Source organism: Ipomoea triloba, chromosome 2 (genome assembly GCF_003576645.1).
Source record: "Ipomoea triloba cultivar NCNSP0323 chromosome 2, ASM357664v1".
Taxonomy (NCBI): Eukaryota; Viridiplantae; Streptophyta; class Magnoliopsida; order Solanales; family Convolvulaceae; genus Ipomoea; species Ipomoea triloba.
The window spans coordinates 21,319,510-21,339,890 of NC_044917.1; the positions used below are offsets into that span (position 1 = coordinate 21,319,510).

A 20,381-nucleotide genomic window follows, 5' to 3' on the forward strand; every position below is an offset into this window, starting at 1 on the left:
TTGGGAAGGCCTCAGAGAATCTTTAGGTTGATCTCCTTATGTTTTAGCTCTTTGCCAATGTTAGCCACCTCACTCAGCAGCTTTATGTCCTGGTTTCCATTTTCGTGATGGACTCAATCGCTCCCATCTTGAAGTCCTCGAACTTCTTCATGTTAATGGCCAGCTTATTCTCCTTATCTTGCTCATCTCCTTCGCCTATGAGCATGAGGGTCTTCCAGATCTCCTTTGCCGTCTTGCATTTTCTCACTTTCAGAAATAGTGTTTCATCAAGAGTCTTGTATGTAGAGAATGTCTCGTGCAATATTATTCAAATTGCTACGAGTCATTTCTTCAGAATTGTAAGCAGACTTTTCTTTAGCTACGAGTTCAAGTGTTCCTTCTCCTTCTGCTGCTCGGTTAGCATTAACCTTCAGAATTTGTATGGGACCATTAGTGATAACTTCCCACATTTCATCGTGTATCGTAGAGAGATGTGCCTGCATTCATACCTTCCAATCGTCAAACTTCGACAAGTTTAACATAAGATGCCTAGAATGATGATGATCTATTTTGATATGATCGTGTAAAGTAAAATGGGATTTTTGAAATGAGATCTCCAGGAAGTACTCGCAGAGTGTTTACTGGTCAAGGAAATTGCTCTGATACCACTTGTTGGTCCTGAATAGATAGAGGAGTGAGTCTAGAGGGGTGGGGTGAATAGACACACTAGCGTTTTGAAATTTTTTTTCACAAACCAATACTCTTTTTCAAGAGAGATGAATAAAGATTTGGTTAGAGTTAGATATGCAGCGGAAAAACTTGGTATCTTTTAGATTAACTTTACACATTTGATTGTTTACGTAAAATAATATGGTTTGGTAAATGAGATGAGATGCAAGTAGAAAGTAATGCAAATAAGTAAAGAGAGAGAGAAAGAGAATTTTTATAGTGGTTCGTTTGTTAACTAAGCCTAGTCCACTCTTCTTCACAACTCGTGAAGGATTGCACTAATTTTTCCTTTAGTACAAAATTACCACCAAGTCTGCCTCCTTGATCACAAAGCTGGACAGCAAACTTGCACCACAAGTTTTTCAACTCCTCAAGTTTCCTCCGCCGCTTTCTACTTCACCAAGTAGAGAGTGTTGTCGAAGGAATAGTTTCTTTTTTTCTCCAACTGAAATCTTGGCGAGAATGAATCTGAATGTGTTCATTGAAGTAACTCAAGATTTCTTTTAGTTCTAGATGCGAGCTTTGAAGCTTTTCTCTCTTCTGAATCACTGATCACTTGCAACTTGTAAACTTAAGCTTTTTGAAAGCTTGTATAATCTTAGAATGACCAACACCTCCTTCTGAATAGGAAGGGGGTATTTATAGGTGGGAAAATTTGTATGGTTGGAGGGAAGACAAAATTTCAAACCACCTTTGACCAGTGAGTATTAACCACTAGGTATTGAGCTCATGTGTGTGTCAATACTTTCTAGCCGTTTTAACCTTAATGCATGCAGACTTTTTGTCTTATAGTACTACATAAAAGGACATGGCATTTAATGAAAGTTGACTTTGGGATCTATTCCTAGGACTTGGTTTGTCCAAGACAAATCATCCCACACTTGAGGCTTTGGACAGAGAATGTTTCTAGCTTGTCCAATCGAATCGTGTAACGACTCATGCCTTTGGCGCCTAACTACGAATGATTGACTTTACCATTCGCCCCATAACTATTTTAATGATCGTTCTTTATCGTTCGACCTTGATAAACTTCAAGAGGTAGACCCTTCTATAGTTCGGTCTTTTAGCAACCTCTTGGTCTTTTGTCTTCTGATCTTCATGTCTTCAAGTCTTCAGTCATCCATGATTCGTCCTTGATGTTGAATCTATAAGAGCTATCAACTCGGGTTGAATGAGGTATATATGTCAAGTTTATGTCCACGAGTTCATGCTGACTATTCTTCTAGTTAATGATTAATCTAATGATTCGTTCAACTTAACAGCTCGACCTGACAGACGAATTTGGGGGTCTAAACTCCTAAGTTTGGTATCATCAAAATCTAATTGCAAATGGTTTCTAACAATACTTGATCACATGCAAGAACTCAATTTTCTAGCATTTTCATCTAAGCTTGGGGTCTTCTTTTTATAGAAGATGAGAGTACCAACTTAAAATTTGAATTTGCTTGTTGTCACTTAGCAAGTGGTAGATATCCAAAAGCTGTCACGATCCCTTAAAATTCACTGTCAAATCCCTATACTTGTGCAGCTTGAGAATCATAGGGTAAAGACAATTTCCCTATTAGTGTATAAGCACACTTTTGTTTAGAAGAGTCTCCCTTACTTATCACCATTATATTTTGTCTTATGCATAGACTTATAGGTGTTAGACAAGTTGCATTGTGTCTAACAGCTCTTTTTATTCTTCCTTGCATGAGTTTTTTTTTTTTTTTTCTGAGAACGATCTTCCATGAAAAGTCTTCATTAAAGCCTCCTTGCAGCTTGGTGATATATACTAGAGCTTGATAGAACATTTAAGGTATACTTGACTTGATCCCAAAATGTCTTCTTCATGTTCACTTCTACCGATACCTTTCCTTTCGAATGTTTCCTTCTGAATTCATTACTTCTAAGTCCTTTTCTTCCAAAATCATTCCTTCCGGTTTCTTTCCATCTGAAAGTGTTTCTTTCTAGTAAGATGCGTGTTGATATTGTTTTTCCTTCCAATGGAATATAATAAACTTACAGTAAAAGAAAATATATATACTGCCTATATAGCATTATTTTTATCATCAAAATCTATTAACAATTATTTCTAGCACTTATAAATTTTAGTGTAGTGGTAATTGAGCACTTGATACTAATTAAACTTATGAGACTAAAAGTAAAATTAATTTTATAAAGTATTTTAAACTACTCTTGATCTATTGCTAACATTAGGGTGGAGGAAAATGAGAAATACTTGCCAAAGGTACATTTATTATTAGAGGTTTGATGAGAGTACAAAATTAAGGCTTCATTATATTTGTTACGGTAACATTGTGAAGGTGAGCTTATATAATTGCATTATGGAATTTCATTAATTCCTTTCTCTAATAATTAACCAATGTAATTTACATGGCCATTATTATCACTGCATTTATCATTTTGAGCTTTTAAAAAAAAAAAAAGAATTTCCGAAGGAAACAAACATACTACAAAATTGCTTTATAATTTTAATTAAGGTTCATCTAAACTTTTTATTTGAACATTTTGCTTGATTGTTAGACTAGTGGTCAATGGTGGTGATGATAGATTTCAATGTTAAAGACTAACATATTCTACGTAGTGTATATATTTTAAAAGCTTTTATGGCAGATAAGCTGCTAAGCTATAGGTAATTGCGTATTTATTAGACAAAAGTTATATATACAACCAAAATTTGTCACCGAAATATTTCACAATTTGACATGACAATAAAAAATATTTTATTCATTGATTATCATGAATTGACCGATCCCACCTCAAGTTAAGAAATATATATACTCCGCAAAATTATATATACAACTAAAATTTGTTACCAAAATATTTCACAATTAGACATGACAATAAAAAATATTTTATTCATTGCTTATTATCATGAGTTGACCAATCTCACCTCAACTTATAAAAAAAATACTTATATTATCAGATGGTGAAGAATTTCGGCCCTATAACTTAATCAGTTAATCCTATTTATTATCTTAGTTATATTTACAATGCTGCTGTATACTAGCCCGCATATGGTATATTATAAAGAAAAACATATTTTAACCTATGTTTGAATTATTGAATCTTTTCTAATAAAATACTCCGCAATAGATATAACTAATTAACTATAGAATAATATAATGCTATTTTTTCTCCCGACTGATTTTACCTTGACAATAGGGCTCTTTTAATTTATTTACCACTATAAATAGATTGATCCCACCCACGTTATTAAAAAAAAAAATCTCTTTATTAATCAAATTAGAAAATTGATAATATATTAAAACATACGGAACGAGATGAATATTAAGCAGTGAAAACAGAGAAGAATGTAATATCACTTATGACTATATAACAGACTAAGGCTATGTTTGGCAAACCTAACTGAAAAACAGCTGAAAGCTGAAAAGTAGTTGAAAATTGAAATGGTATAAGCTCGAAGGTAAAATCTGAAAAACTATTAAGCTAGCAATTATTTTTAAAAGTGTTTGATAAAATTAGTTTTTTGATAAACTGATAAATGTAAAAAGACTAAATAGAACATTTTCATAAAATTTAAACAGTTTTAAATTTAAATAGGTTTGTTTACATATTAAAATATAAAATAATGAAACCAATCTATTTTTATAAAATATAAAGTAAGAACATATATTTGAAAATAAATATAAAGTAAAACAAAATATTTATAGTTCATAAAATTAGTTCATTCAAAAATTAATGTTCAAACACATAAATGTCAAATTAAAATTACAACCAAACGTATTGAAGAGAAAAGACCAAAACGATTTAATTGGGAGGGGTAAATGATGCCATTTATTTAAAACAATACGAATAAAGATGGAAAAAAATTAAAAAGCTACTAGCTTATTTTTTAAAAGCTACATAAAGTATCTTATCAAAATAAGCTCTTATTTTAATTAAGCTACTAACTTATTTTGGATAATTACCAAACAAGGCTTATAGCTTATTAGTAGCTTAAAATAAACTATAAGCTCTACCAAATAGAGCCTAAGACTCTGTTTGGCATAGCTTATTTGTGAGCTTATATCTTATTTTAAGCTACTAATAAGTTATAATAAGCTTTATTCGGTAATACTTCCAAAATAAACTAGTAGCGTAAAATAAGAGCTTATTTTGAAATGCTACCTTAGGTAGCGTTTCAAAATTAAACTAGTAGTTTCTTAACTTTTTTTTTTAATATCTTTATCATTATATTATAAATAAATGACATCTTTTACCCCTTCCAATTACTCTTTTTGGCCTTTTCTCTTCTCCTATATTTTTATTCATCATCTTCCGAACTCTTCACACGCCCAACAACTCTTTAAACGAAAATTTAAGTGAGACCTCTATTGAGATGAAGGAGATTAGCAACAATATTGCTACTTCATTATTATGGGATGCTAGATGATGATTATGCTAATAGTTTTATTTCAAAATGTTAAATTTTAATATGTAAACAAACCTATTTAAATTTAAAATATTCCATATTTGGTCCTACATTTATAGGTGACCGTCCACTTTTAGTTCTTTTTTTTTTATCAAAGCATCCACTTTTGGTCCTAGAATTATTGTGGCATGACCATTTTTGGTCTTCCATCAATAAAATCGTTGAAATGTCATTAAATACAAGGATATTTCGATCTTTTTAATACAAAGTCCGTTGACTCGTTATATTTTTTATGTTTATCATTTTGAAAAAAATTATAATTGAAGACCGAAATGTAATTGTATTTAACGATATTTAAGCTAATTTGTTGATAGAGGACCAAAAATAGTCATGTCACAATAATACTAGGACCAAAAGAGGATGTTTAAAAAAAATGGACTAAAAGTGGACTGCCACCTATAAATCTAAGACCAAAAATGGAATTAACTCTTAAAATTATTTAAATTTTGTGAAGATGTTTTTTTAGTCTTTTTACATTTATCAGCTTATCAAAAAGTTAATTTTTCAAACACTTTTGAGCATAATCAACTAGCTAGCTTAGCTTAATAGCTCTTCAATTTTCAACTTCTAACTTATATATTTTCAGCTTTCACTACCTTTTCAACTAAATTTGTCAAAGATAGCCTAATAAGCCTAATCATTGCACATTTCAATATTTTGCAATAAAAATAAAAAAAAGTTTTCTAAGCTCCATCTGTCATTATAAAGACTACATATAGTATGCAAGACCAAATATATTATTGATCAAAATTTCTTTCAACAAACAATTTCCCTATTCACACACACACTCTCTCTCTGATCTCTTTCTAAACGCTAGTCTATCCCTATATATATGTGTATCACCAATTACAACTGTGAGTGAGCAGTCTAATCCCTAGCCAGCCTTCAATTCTCCTCCTCTCTTCTTCTTCTTCCTCAGAAACAAGCTAAACTTGCTATATATCTTGTTATTGAAGAAGAGAAAGCAAATTGAATTGAAACTCCATCTGTATATGTATGCATGTTTTGCTTTGATGATTGAATACACCCAGGAATTGGAGGCTGCAGGTTTTAGTGGCGTGAGCAAGGAGGAGATGAGGTGCAGTACTACGGCGGAATTAAGGCGTCGGAGAGGTGAGAAGAGGCCTCTTTCATCGGAAGAGGAAGACGACCACCCCACAACCAAGCCTTTGTTCTATTCCTCACCTCAATCTCAGCACGATATGTCCGCCATGGTTTCCGCTCTTTCCCAAGTCATTGGTTGCTGCAATAACACCACCACATATGCACCCGCCCCCGCCTTATACCACCAATCTCCTCAACCCAATCTTCATCATCAACAACAACCACCTGCAGGTACGCATATTAATTTATCATGTGTAGAAATTTTAATTTATTGGGTAAAAAAAATGAATGAATAAAGATAATAGCAGACTATTGTTTTAAATCATCAATCAGACACTTGAATGGAGAGTAAAAAGTAAGAGTAGATGTTTAATTTCCATGTGATCTGTTTTGTGACATGTATGTATGTGTGTTTGTTAATTATAATAATAAATAAATGGAGCTAATTAATTAAGAACTAATCTAGCTAATCCGATAGGTGGCGTGAACCAAAGGAAAAGACACTATAGGGGAGTTAGGCAGCGGCCATGGGGGAAGTTTGCGGCGGAAATCCGGGATCCCAAAAAGGCGGCTAGGGTTTGGCTGGGAACCTTTGAAACAGCAGAAGCTGCAGCTTTAGCGTACGATGAAGCAGCGTTAAGGTTCAAAGGGAACAAGGCAAAGCTGAATTTCCCGGAAAGGGTTCAAGGCAGAACCCAGTTTGGATATCTAACCACCCGACAAGACTTGCCTATTGTTTCATCGTCCAATAATCATCTTTACTCTTCTGCTTCTCACACCACTACCTATCCCAATGTCGACCATTACGCGCACCTCCTGGGCCACGGCCGCCGCGACTTATTACCCAATTTTGAGGTGCTTTCTACTACTCATCACATCTTTCAACCTCCACCACCAACAACATCAAATCACAACATTATTATTAATGCTCGTACACCTGCCGCTTGCTTTCAACAATCACCAAATAATTATAATTACTTGTTTCCATTCAACTTCGGGACGACTACTTGTTCTTCTTCCACTTCTGCGCCTAATAATAATGAAGACGATGATCTTGATTTCAAGAATACGACCAAGTGATATATATGATCCAGGTTGTCCCTCCAATTATATATATTGGATGCTTAGCTTTGCTTCCATTCATTCTTGCTTTTTACTCATTATCATCATCAATGTTTAAATTGTAAGTTCTTCAGTTTCAACCTTAAACTACAAGCGGTTTTTCATCACTATATATATATATATATATGTGCATCTGTTACATTGAAGTGCAATGATTTTAAAGGGTTTTTGTATTATTTCTGTTTCATTACTTTAAAGTTCCCCAATCAAGTATGTATGTGTGTATAAATTAAAAGAATAAAATTCTTCTATAAGGGCATATAGGCTTTAATTTGTATGGTAAACAACTTTTTGAATTAGCTTTAACCGGTATGTCAAACCACTAGTTTTCCCGATCTGCATAATATCTAATGTTACATCTAGTTCTCTAACCTAAGAGCATAGATTTTTTTTTTAGTGATTGGAAAACTCGCCGCAACCACTATCCGATGATGTTTACTGAGTTAATTTCACTCTTATGTAATACCTCGCAAACCACACGGAATAGGTAAATTACACTAAGAAGACCCTATCTGACAAGCTCAATTGGGAGGTTGTTGGCAAGAATCTAACTCATGACTTTTAGGTACGAGAAAATTCTCCTATAAGACCATCTCACAAATCCTCATTAGTGAGACAAGTCGGGTTTTTGATAAGTATTACTCCCTCCATCCCATTTTATGTGTCTAGTTCAGTTAACGAGGCTTGACTGAAGTTATTTTTAAATCAATTTTTCATAATATTAAGTTTAGTATTAATATACAAAATTTATATAGTTAGAAACAACACTGAAAGTACTATTAAACACAAAAAATCAATTATAAAAATAAGTTAAAAATAATAAATAAAATAATCAAAGAAAAAAAGAGTTGGTTTGACCAATGAATAGTAAGTAGGACAAATAAAATGGGACAAATGGAGTATATTTTTTCACATAAGTATTTCTCTGTACAATTTTCATCATAGGTAACTCTTCACCTCTTAATATTACATTTTTGCATCAAAAGTGTCACATTTTTTTATCATAAGTATTACATTTTTTTTCATAAGTAACTACTCAACTCTAAATATTACATATTGATTTAAAAGTATTACATTTTTTGCTCAAAAGTATTATATTTTTACTTATAAGTAACAAACAATTTATTCCTTATTAGTACTCCGTATTAGATTTTCCAGCATAAGTATTACATTTTCATCATAACCCAACCCGTTTCACAAATAAGGATCCGTGAGGCGATCTAACAGAGGAGTCACTCTTAGATACCAGAGTTATGTTTCACCCACTCGACCATATATCCCTTTCATGGCAAGGGCATCATTTTTACTTTTTGGATATTATGGATGTTTGGAAAATTTGTTATCAGCCAAAGCTAAGTTTGTTTGACCAACTTTAGTTTACTTCTAGTCAAACAGTTAAAATTGGTGTTTGGTAAATAGCTTTTTGGCTTAACTTATTAATTCTAATAAGCTGAAAATGAAAAGGCTATTTTGAGTAGCTTATTGATATCAACTTATTGCATTAAGTCTTAAAAGTCTAATTTACCCTTAACAGTTGTTAGTTATTATAGTGTTTATATTTATTCAATTTTTAGCTAAATTTACATTTTTAATATCATCAGAAACTTTTAGAAACTTGACATCTTAATTGACTTTTTGTGTAACACGCACGCATAAATAAATAAATAAATAAATAGATATATATATATATATATATATATATATATATATATATATATATATATATATATATATATATATATATATATATATATATATAGTGTAACCATTATGTTAAATTATCATTAACAACTTAGATTTATTATATTTTTATTTGAAATTATATTTTTAATATTGAATTATTATGAACTACAACGTATTTCTTGATAATTATAATAACATTAATAAGAAAACAAAAATAATAGTTAAAAATAATTAATAATAACAAAATGATAATATATAATAAATTATAAAAAATCTTTTAAGAGTTAAATAAATAGCCACAACAAACTTATGCCCTTACACATCATTTTATAAATTATCAGCTAATATAATAAACAGTTAATTTACCAAACACATTTCTATAACCAGCTAATACTATCAGCTGGTTAAACCAGCTAACACATTCAATTGATTGCTATTAGCCATAAGCTAAATCAATAAGATATTAGCTATCATCTAACGCCCAATCGCCAAACACCCCAATATCGTAATTTACAAAATCATAAAAAGAAAATCACACACACACATATATATATATAGCTTTCTTTAATTTGGGAGTAAAGGAGGGTTACGATGATAGATTATTAATTGTGGAATGTGGATACATGCATGCATACATACATAAACACACATACATATGAGGGTGGCCATAGTTTAGGCTGGATCTAATTTAGACCGCTTAAAATATGGGCAGGGTCATCGGTCTCGACAAATAGTTGGTTCTGATTTAATTTCAAGATAAGCTTGTAGCTTTGTACTAACTTAGTGGACGCACACAGAATATAATTTACTAGGGAGTTTTGTTTTTTTTTTTAATACTATTGACTTTATTACAATATAGTATTTATTAGCCAGTTTAGTCAAGCAAAGTTTTAAATATCTATCTTTCTAATGAAGGATATCCAAACTTTTGAAAGTTGATTAACATATATACTTGGAAAGGGACGAAATTAAATTGGAAAGCTAGTAAAGATAGATGCGAAAGATGTCATAAAGAAATAAATGTTTCTTAAATTGGTTGGTGGATTTAGAATGTGCATTTTCACATTATATAACTTCATTTAATTTACACAACTGTATTTGCTACTCAATCTGTATTTCTTCTTTTACATAACAATGAACTCCACAAGATGCTAGCTAGCTTCATTCTAAAACTTCCCCATCATATTGGAGATTAGATCAAACATATACTGTTCATATGTGTTTGAACTCCATCTTTTCCTTTTGTCCCCTTTTCATTTAATTTAGTTTTATAAATCCCTATTTCATCTAGTCATAGTATCACATTGTTCCATGCTTTGAAAGAAATTAATCTAGTCATATATATATATATATATATATATATATATATATATATATATATATATATATACAACATGGATATGTATAGACTTTTTAAAAGTATTGATTATTATTGTGCTGTAGGTAGCTAGATGCTTACTTAGCATACAGGATTACAGTCATACATCTTACAGAGTTGAATATAGAATTGATTGCTCCCTACTAGGGGCAGTTTAGGCATTAATAGTGGGAATGTGAAATACATTAATTATTAATTAGGTATTTAGTTGTGACAAATATATATATATATATATATATATATATATATATATATATAATAACTTTTGTGAATCAGTACTAATCACAGTAGCCCTAGACTTGTAATGTACTCCTTATGTAGGGAAATTATTTGGGCTGAGTTCATTATACCATATAGACCCAATACTTAGGAGAGGAGGCTTTTAATAACCTAGTAAAGCACTAGGATGTGTGCCACCATCTACCACCTTCTTTAATCATGTTTAAGTATTAACAACGTGTCATTTAACTAGGAAAAAAAATTAATTTCTCTTAAGTAAGGTCTTATGTTCAAATCTTATATATGAAGTAACAACATTGAATACAGTTGGATAGGATGTGGTTAAAACTTTTATTTGAATCTAATTCGCACTTAAGATAGGAAAAAAAAAAAAAAAAGGTTGAAAAGGATAGTAGGTTAGTGGACCTTGAACTATTGCACATGAGTAATGTTTACTTATTGTATACGCTCAAGTAAAAATTGAGAATTTCTGTTGTCAGTTATCACTCAAAAAAAATAAGTCGAACTATCATTTGACACCTAATTAACTTTAATTTCACAATAATTAAAATTAACTTATGGGCTAAGGATGACTTGTAACTTTGCACTTAGTATGTGTGAAAAGAAAGAGAAGGAAGAAAAATAATATAAAATGATATGTGTATGTAATATGGAGATATGGGTTAAAGAAATATGTACTTCAATTCAATTCCCTTTAATTTGCAGCTGGCTACGTTGTTGTTTCCTCATAACCAGTTCCAGCTTAGCTGCAGCTTTTGAATTGACTTTCCAGCCAAGGTTGGAAATTAAACCTGGGCTTATTTCTTCAACTCTGGTGTAGACATCAGATAGATCGAACTGGTCCTTTCTTGGCGCCGGGTAGTCATCGACCCGATCTGACCAATTAATAAAAAATTACCTTAACTTATATGACTCATTTGATAGATGGGCTGAGATTTTATGTGGAGTCGATGTAAAATTGTATCAGTTGAGTATATAGATATGGAAGTAAATAATAAGGAAGAGATAAAAATATATATTAGCATGAAGCTAGCTAAGATAGATGTTAGAGTTTGAGGTAATGTGTGCGTGTATTATAAATATATAGAAAACAAAAGAAGAATAATGTGAAAGGGAAGGAGAGTGTAGTGGTAATTAAGGTGGCAGGGGTCATGGAAATCGGCTGAATCATCTGTCTAAATGGTTGACGCCTTGACGGCTTGTCGGACGACGACAAAAGGCGACGATGAGAGCCGACTCCATCTTTTGTTTGTGCATCCATCTCCACACCATTTACTCACCCAAATTGCAATGCATATTTACCACACTTCAATTTTTTTTTTTAATTCTGTTACAATATAGTATTTATTCATAACTACTTTTTCAACTTAGTGAAATATAAAGATTCGAATTTTTCTTTTTAATTTAATATCTCTTTTAATAGTGTGTTTGGTTCGCACATGAGAATCGGAATCGGAATGAGTATCAAATACTTGGTAATGGTAATGGGTTTTAGTGAAAGTATTTAGCATGTTTGGTAGTTGGGTGGAATGGGAATGATTATTGATAGTTGGGGAAGAAATGAGGAAGGGAAATGAAACCCTTATTTAATAAGGGTATGGGTTTTGTCATTAATGGGGTATTCTAAACCCATAGTAGCATTCACAAAACCTATAAACCAAACACTAGCAATCACTTTTATACTCATTCCTTATGCCTAAACCCACCAACCAAACACACCCTAATTTTCTCAAGTTATTTGAATTAAGCTTCAAATTTCAAATCAAATTTTTTAATTATGAACCTAAATAACTATTATAATAAGATGTTTTAGTAAATTATGATACATTCGAATATAAATTTGGTTTGAAGATTAAATTATCATGGTAATTATATTTGACCCAAAATTCAAATTAAACTAACAGAAAATTTATTATGAATATAATAATAAATTATATATTAATTATTTCTTCCGTCTCATTTATTTTATGGGCCAAATTTTTAGTTAACAAAACTTGACTCTAGTCACTTACAATTTTGTTTTAGGTTAATTTCAATCTGTGAGATTAATCATATATAATTAATATTTTAAGTCTTACATATAATTCTTTATATCATAAATATAGTACTTTATATTAAAACTCTAATAGATAATCCTACAAAATAAATTAAAGTAATGACATAGCATAATTGTAGATATAATTAATACTTTAAACCTTATACATAATACCTTATAGCATAAATGCAATACTTTATAGCAAAATTGTAATAGATCAAACAGTTTGCAAGAAATAAAGTAATAACATATAATAGAATTACACATATATATATACTCAATACTTTAAGCCTAATATATAATAATTTATAGCATAAATAATGTAATATAATGCACATTTTGCAAGGAATAAAGAAATAAAATAATAGAATTTCAGATATCATCAATACTTTAAGCCTTATATATAGTACTCGGAAAACTATAATACACAATTTGCAAAAAATAAAGTGTCATGGATTAAGACTCATGAGATGATTTCGCAAGAGAATTTGCCTTCAATTTTTTATAATATTTAGTTTAGTATAGTATATATAAAATTTAGGGTGAGTCTCCTAAGACCGTCTTACATATCTTTATCCATGAGGCGAGTTGGATCATGATGGAAATGTAATACTAATTAGGAAAAAATTGCTTGAAGAATGAGAAAAAATGTGATACTTTTGATAAAAATGTAATAAATTTAAATTCAAAATGTAATATTAAGGGTTGAAAATCAGAGTTACTTATGAGAAAAATTGTATTCCGTAATACTTATCAAGGAAAGTGTAATACTTATGAAAAATTTAATCCGTCTAATGGATAAGGAATCCTGAGATAATCTTATATAAGATTTTGCCCAAATTTATATATATTTATAAACTACATCAAAAGTATGTATTATTAAACACAGGAGGTCGTCGAATTTAAAAGTTATAAGCAAATGTTAAAGAAAATAAATGAAAAAACAAAAATTGGTTAACCAATGAAGTAAAATGAGACATGACTATTAAACAATTTTATAGTAATATTAATATTGATTTTCAAAACTCTTATAGTTAATTTGTTAATTTTTTGTGTTATTTTTAGTTTGATGGTATATAAAAAAAAAATTTAATACACAAATAATAACATTAATAAAATTATAAATTATAAATTAATAAAAAAAAAAGATTCCAGTATACCCAAACAAATATGACCAATAAAGGTAAACTAATTTCACCCAAAACCAACATATTTGAATTATTATTTTGTTCAGATGTCATCAGGTTTCAAAAATATTGCTCGAATTTTTTTAATATTTGGAATGAAATTCGGGTATGAACCACCCCTATTAGTCGTAGATAAGTCTTTTGAAATCAAATTAATAAGTTGTAAATAAGTTCATTATTGAAAACAAATTATATATTAAGAAATTACATATATAATGTCAAATAATAAATACTTTTTGAGTGGCGATGGAATCGCAACCATTGTTCAAATATGTGCATTAAGAAAATCATGTTATTATGTAATATTCGACAGATCACACATAAAAGATAAATGACACTCAAAAAATTCTATTTGACGAGTTCAACCGAAAGAATATTGACAAGAATTGAAATCATGACCTTCAACATTATAAATATTTTAAAATAAATTAACAATACGTGATTCAAGTAGGAAGAGTTTAGTTGTCATTAAGTTAATGCTTAAACTTAAACCTTGTCAATATGAATATTAGGCAACATCAAATTTATTGCCTTTGGTTCTTTGAATCTTTCTTTCCCCATTTTCGATCTCTTCATGTTTGGCACCGACTTATTAATTATTCCATCTGAAAATAAACATTATTTATCCTTTTAAAATATATAATTAAATTTACTACAATATATACTCCTAAATAAATGAAAACACTCTTTATGCTTCATCCAAAATCTTTATAATAAAAAATGATTCCAAAATTTATTCTAAAGCGTTTTAAAACCTTAATAATTTAACAAAACTTTCGTTGACATTATATATATTAATTAATTAAACTCTTTTAACTTATAAAAAAAAGCCCATGACTATTATATATTCCAATGTATATTTAATATTTGGTGTAAAGTTTGTCTTGTGATTCTAGTCAATAAAAAACTATAAGGAGGTAAACCAATCATTATTGTATAGACCATATTACTAAATAATGTACATTTATAACACAAATAATGTATTTTAATATATTAAAAATGTACATTATATTCAGGAAAAAGTACATTATTTGAATACTGAAAATACATTATTTTATATAATGTACAATTAGTACACAAACAATGTACTTTTAGTATATTAAAAAAAAAAAATTTTGTTATGATCCACACAATAATTTACTGATGTAAATTAACTTAACTTAATCATAGCTAACTAGCTCAAAGTGATAAGGCTAATAAACAATTTATACTCGGAATCAATTTTAAAATTTTGTAATTACCAAATCAATTACATGATAAATTCAAAACATTATATATTTATATTAAACTCTTCGAGTTGAATTAGGTTGAAGCTAAAAAAAAAAAAATAAATAAATAAAGTTGACTCTTTCGGGTCGGAATGTCGGATGTGCCGGAATGATCGAGAAGATGAAGTCCCACTAGCCATTTTTCTGCCATATCCTTTTTTTGTTTTTTTTGTTGGAAATTTTTTCTGCCATATCTATTCTTCTGTCATTTTTGGAAAAAATATCGTAAGGTCAAAACTAAATTAAATGTTAAAAATAAATATAAATAATTTTTTAAATATTATTTAATTCCTTATAGCTTAATATATTTTGAGCATGCAGGTAAGAGTTAATTGTAACTTTAGTCTCTTAATTATTATATCTTTCAATTTTAATTTTAATTTCAAGATCAAAATTGACCAGATTTCGTTTTATGATTATTGAATATCTTTCACTTTAATTTTGATTTTTACAGCGTTGAAAATGTGTCATTTTTAATCCTCAAATGGCACATTTTTAATAGCCCCAAAACCAATTTTGATTGGTTATTTTACTTTTGGTTCTATAATTATTAAGGTACTAGTTTTATACGCGCATTGCGCGAATGTGTTAATGCCCAATGTTTATATTTAAATAAATATTTGAAACTATATCAATGCAAGATTATATAGGAGAAGTTTACACATGGTAATTGAATGTCGAATTTTTTTATTTAAATATCTATCTCAAAGTATATGAATCCAAGATAATATAGAAAATTCATTATAATTATTACTCAAATAAATGTTTGCAACCTTGTAAAATCGATAGTCTAAATATTTGGTCTAAAAATGATAGTCTAAATAAATACTACTTCTAATTTGAATTTTTCTAAGTGTTCTTAATTCTCATTTGAGTAACATTGTCATTGTCTTCATCTTCACTATTTGTTCTCTTCCTTTTTGTTGGCAGTGTGTTATTTGCAATTCGGTTATTGTTGGTAGCATAGATGACAACGTCATGCAATAAGATTATGACATAGGAGTTATGGACTTTCCTTTAGGTGTTCTGCTTGGGGTTCATTTGGTTTAACCATTATTGTTGAATGAGTTATTGTGGATAAAGAAATCCCTAGTTTAAGAAAAAAGAATAAATAAATTAATAAAAATTTGAAAATTTAAAATATTATGTATTCCAAAGATATTAAAAGGTAGTTTCTCGCTTCAATTTGCTGGGTAATGGGTTATTTGAGTACTTTCATTGTCAACAAATCCCCCAAGTAGTTAATATGATTGGTTTCAAACTATTCTTTTTTATTTTTTCATGGTATTAAAGATATACCTATGTATCATTTTTTTGTGTAACTACTAATTTATTTAATTCAATAAGAATAAAATAGAGTGATTCCGCTTCAATTTGTTGGGTTATTATTTGAGTACTCTCTTTGTCAACCAATCCCCAAGTAGTTAATATAATTAGCTTCAAATTATTTTAAATTTTTTTTTTCATAGTATTAATAAAATACTTGGTAAATAAATATATAACATTATTTTATACTATAACTTTGATATTTAATTACAAGATATTGTAAAAATAAGATAATGGACAATGTAATAAATATCAATTGATAAATTTGAATGTAAAGAATCTTTGCATGAGAGAAAATAAAGACAATATAACTAATGAAATTATTTCTCTTATTTAATTTAATTGTTTCAAATAAAGGTATTGTAGACACATAATTCTAAATTAAAGAAATACATATGTATCATTTTTTGTTGTAGCTACTAATTTATTTAATTTAATAAGAGTAAAATAGAGTGAGAAACTTAATTATGTCAGATTTGATTGAGATGAGGTTCGAACCTAAGACCTTTCTTATAGAAATTAATGGGTAAGTTAAAAGTTAACGGAATATTAACGGAGAAGAGAATATTTAACGGAAAACTTAACGGATAATCATAAAAGTAAGGTTAAATTAGGTAATCTCTATTAATAATATTAATCTGAATTATCTTAACCATCTATTTGATTAAATAATTCATCTGAACCATCCATTTGATTAAATAATTTGACCGCCATTTTTTCTACCCATTTTAGGCCTAACTCTCTTTGGCTCTTATTAGTATAGTAGATTTGCACATTTGATCGTCAAGTATTATTTTTTTTGTCATAACTTAATAGGGTAGTTCAAGTGGCAAGTGAGCTTTCTTTGTAGAAAAAAATTTTGGGAGAGCATGAGTTCAATTCCCACAGTGCCTCCCGGAGCGAATGTGGGTGGACTCCGGACCGTTAAACGGACGGAGAAAGACCCGGAGAATTTACCACAAAAATATTTTTTTTGTCATATTTGTTGTAGGACTTACATTTTGTGGAATTTGTGCCACATTTAATTAGTTCGACCAAAACTTCTTTTTATAGAAACGACTACAATTCATCACATTTTCAACTCAAAATCATGTAGATTGGAACATCGTTCCTCGCTAATTTTGAATATTAATATATTATTTTAAACTAGAAATGTAATGTACTCTAATTGTTTTCTACTAAAGATTTTATCAAAAGGACCAACTGTGACAATACATAAATAAAAATCTTACACCAAATATGATAAAAATAATACTTCATAAACAAATGTGGATGCAACATAATATATAGTCATGGGGCTAGAAGTAAAAATTTAAAAAAAAAAAAAACTCAATTTTAACTCTAAATAAAGTTAAGAATTCTGTTATATATATATATATATATATATATATATATATATATATATATATATAATTTCTTACTAATTAATATATTTATTGATCATTAATTATAGAAAAAATATTTTTTTTTTTTGAAAAAAAAATCAATATTGGTCAAATTGTGATATTATTTTTCCAAAAATAAAAATAAAAATTAAAGCAAACGTCTAGTCATCTAGAAGATGTTTCCGTGTCCTTGGCTCCTTGCTAACATCTAAATTAATAATCACACGACTCTAAATTGGATTGAAGAGGTCAAATAATCAATTCTTACCAATATGCCCATAACTTTGTTCAATAGTGATTTTTTAAAAAATAATTTGTACTTTAAGAGGAAAAAAAAAAAAGTTGGGTACGAAGGTGTTGAAACTGATAAATTATATTGTGGACCATGGATAAATGTACATTTTTCATATATTGAATGTAAATTATTTGTGTGCGGAAAGTAATGTATTTTCAATACTCAAATGATGTGCTTTCAAAAAACAAATCTTTAGTGTATTAAAAATATACTTTTAATATAATAAAAATGTATATTATGTTAGTGACTTTATAAGATAGACCATGGTTCATGATATAATAATAGGTTGTAATAAACTAATAACTAACCCTACCTAAAGTTAGATAATGGTTGTTTCATTGTAAATGATTGTCTATTTATAAAAATGATTGCCAAACACCTTATGCTCATATGATACCTCTATGGCTCTCCTTGAGAAAACGTCAAAGGAGTGAATCGTTTATTATTATTATTATTATTATTATTATTATTATTATTATTATTAAAACGTCTTTTATGATAACAAGTTGTAGTTTTATATAATTATTTGTTATAACATTATTTTAATTATATTCCCTAAGTCGTGATTGTTGTTTAGATTTAATCTATCAATTATGTTATTTGTAGATAGATTTAGTACTTAGATTCTTAGTCCAAACGCATATTGATTTAGTCATTGATATCAAGGTTTCGTTAAAATCCTTAAGAACTACATACATCTTTATTAAGAATTTCGAGACTAAATTTACAACATGAAAACTAGTATTCAAAAGTATAGAGTGAATATAACTTTATTCCTGTATTATGGAAAGGTTTGATTACGAGGTTGTGTTGTTTATTGAAAATTGAGAATTCATGGCAATTGTGAACGATCCGCACATCAATTACATTCAAGATCCTTACATGGCAAAAGCAATAACATGCATGTTTTGAGGTACTACTCGATCTTATGGCTATAGGATGAAAGCTCTAAACGTACAATATAATGTTTGTCTGGAGATTGATAGTTTGAATGTGTCACAAATTTACTAAGAAGCCCCAAGACTTATCTTATGTTGGTTCTATAGTGAGTGCTTGTGTAAGTTTGATTCATTTCATAGGTTCTTTAAATTAATTTCGTCATATTTGTAGATCAACAAAGTCAGTAGCTTGTGTCATTGTTAAGCTTACTCGCTTTCAGTCTGTTCTTCTTTTATGGGATTTAAACCCCGGCCTATTTATATTCGCGACTTAATCTATTCACACTAATAATATTTCGCGTTTTTACTTTTAAAAAAAAATTACGCCACTAATAATTAAGGTGTAATATATATTAAATCTAGATTACAGTACTTATGATTGAATATTATTAATCCTAAATTTTTCTACCCATATTTTTTAGCCCAAAATAATTCTCAAGTATAACACCGGTGCCTTAATCGAGAAGGATATATATAGCGTAGTCAAAAATTCATGCGGCGGTGAATCAACTATTAATGATAGATACACTTGTTAGGGACGCGTTTAATTTCTTGTCCTGTCATATATTCATGTGGTCAACTTTATTCATGTTTTTTGCCCGTGGTTATACTGTGGACCATGGATCATGGCTGATACTGTAGTTGTGTTGAACTGATACTGCAGTTGTGTTGAAAAGGGAACTGCAATTGCGTGGAACAGAGGTCTTGTCATCCGTCTGGATTGCAGTTGTGTTGAACTGATACTGCAGTTGTGTTAAACGGATACTGCAGTTGTGTTGAAAGGATACTGCAGTTGTGTTGAACGGATGAAGGGTCTCTGTTCCGCACAACTCCAGTTTCATTTCAACATAACTACAGTATCTTTTCAGCACAATTGCACTATCCGTTCAACACAACTGCAGTATCAGCCATAATCATGGTCCACAATATAATTTGTGGTTTTTGTTGTTGTTGTTGTTCAATTGTGGTCGACTTTATTCGTGTTTTTCGTTGTTGTTGTTGTTCAATTTTTCAATGTTCAATTCGATGAAATTTGTAATATAGTTTTATATTTGTATTTTTTTTGAAAGGAGTTTTATATTTGTATAATCATAAAAAAATCATTATTATTTATTTATTTTGTAATTTCAAAGCTACTATAATAAATGATCCAACTTTATCTACTATATATATATATATATATATATATATATATATATATATATATATATATATATATATATATATATATATATATATATATATATATATATATATATATATATATATATATA

At 29.1% G+C, this 20,381-nt stretch overlaps 1 protein-coding gene and 1 long non-coding RNA gene across 2 annotated transcripts; one reads left to right on the forward strand and one right to left on the reverse strand.

Annotated features, from left to right (window-relative positions):
- Positions 1–5,862: 5,862 nt before the first annotated feature.
- LOC116011013 lies at positions 5,863–12,040 on the reverse strand. Its single transcript, XR_004096960.1, has 2 exons — positions 11,352–12,040; positions 5,863–6,475 (listed from the first exon to the last, which is right to left on the reverse strand). It is a non-coding gene; the product is annotated as an uncharacterized LOC116011013 (long non-coding RNA).
- On the forward strand, positions 6,115–7,522 carry LOC116011012 (ethylene-responsive transcription factor ERF115-like). The gene is made up of 2 exons (XM_031250507.1): positions 6,115–6,481; positions 6,729–7,522. The coding sequence occupies exons 1-2, from the start codon at positions 6,139–6,141 to the stop codon at positions 7,328–7,330; spliced, it is 945 nt and encodes a 314-aa protein (XP_031106367.1). The 5' UTR covers positions 6,115–6,138; the 3' UTR covers positions 7,331–7,522.
- Positions 12,041–20,381: the final 8,341 nt, after the last annotated feature.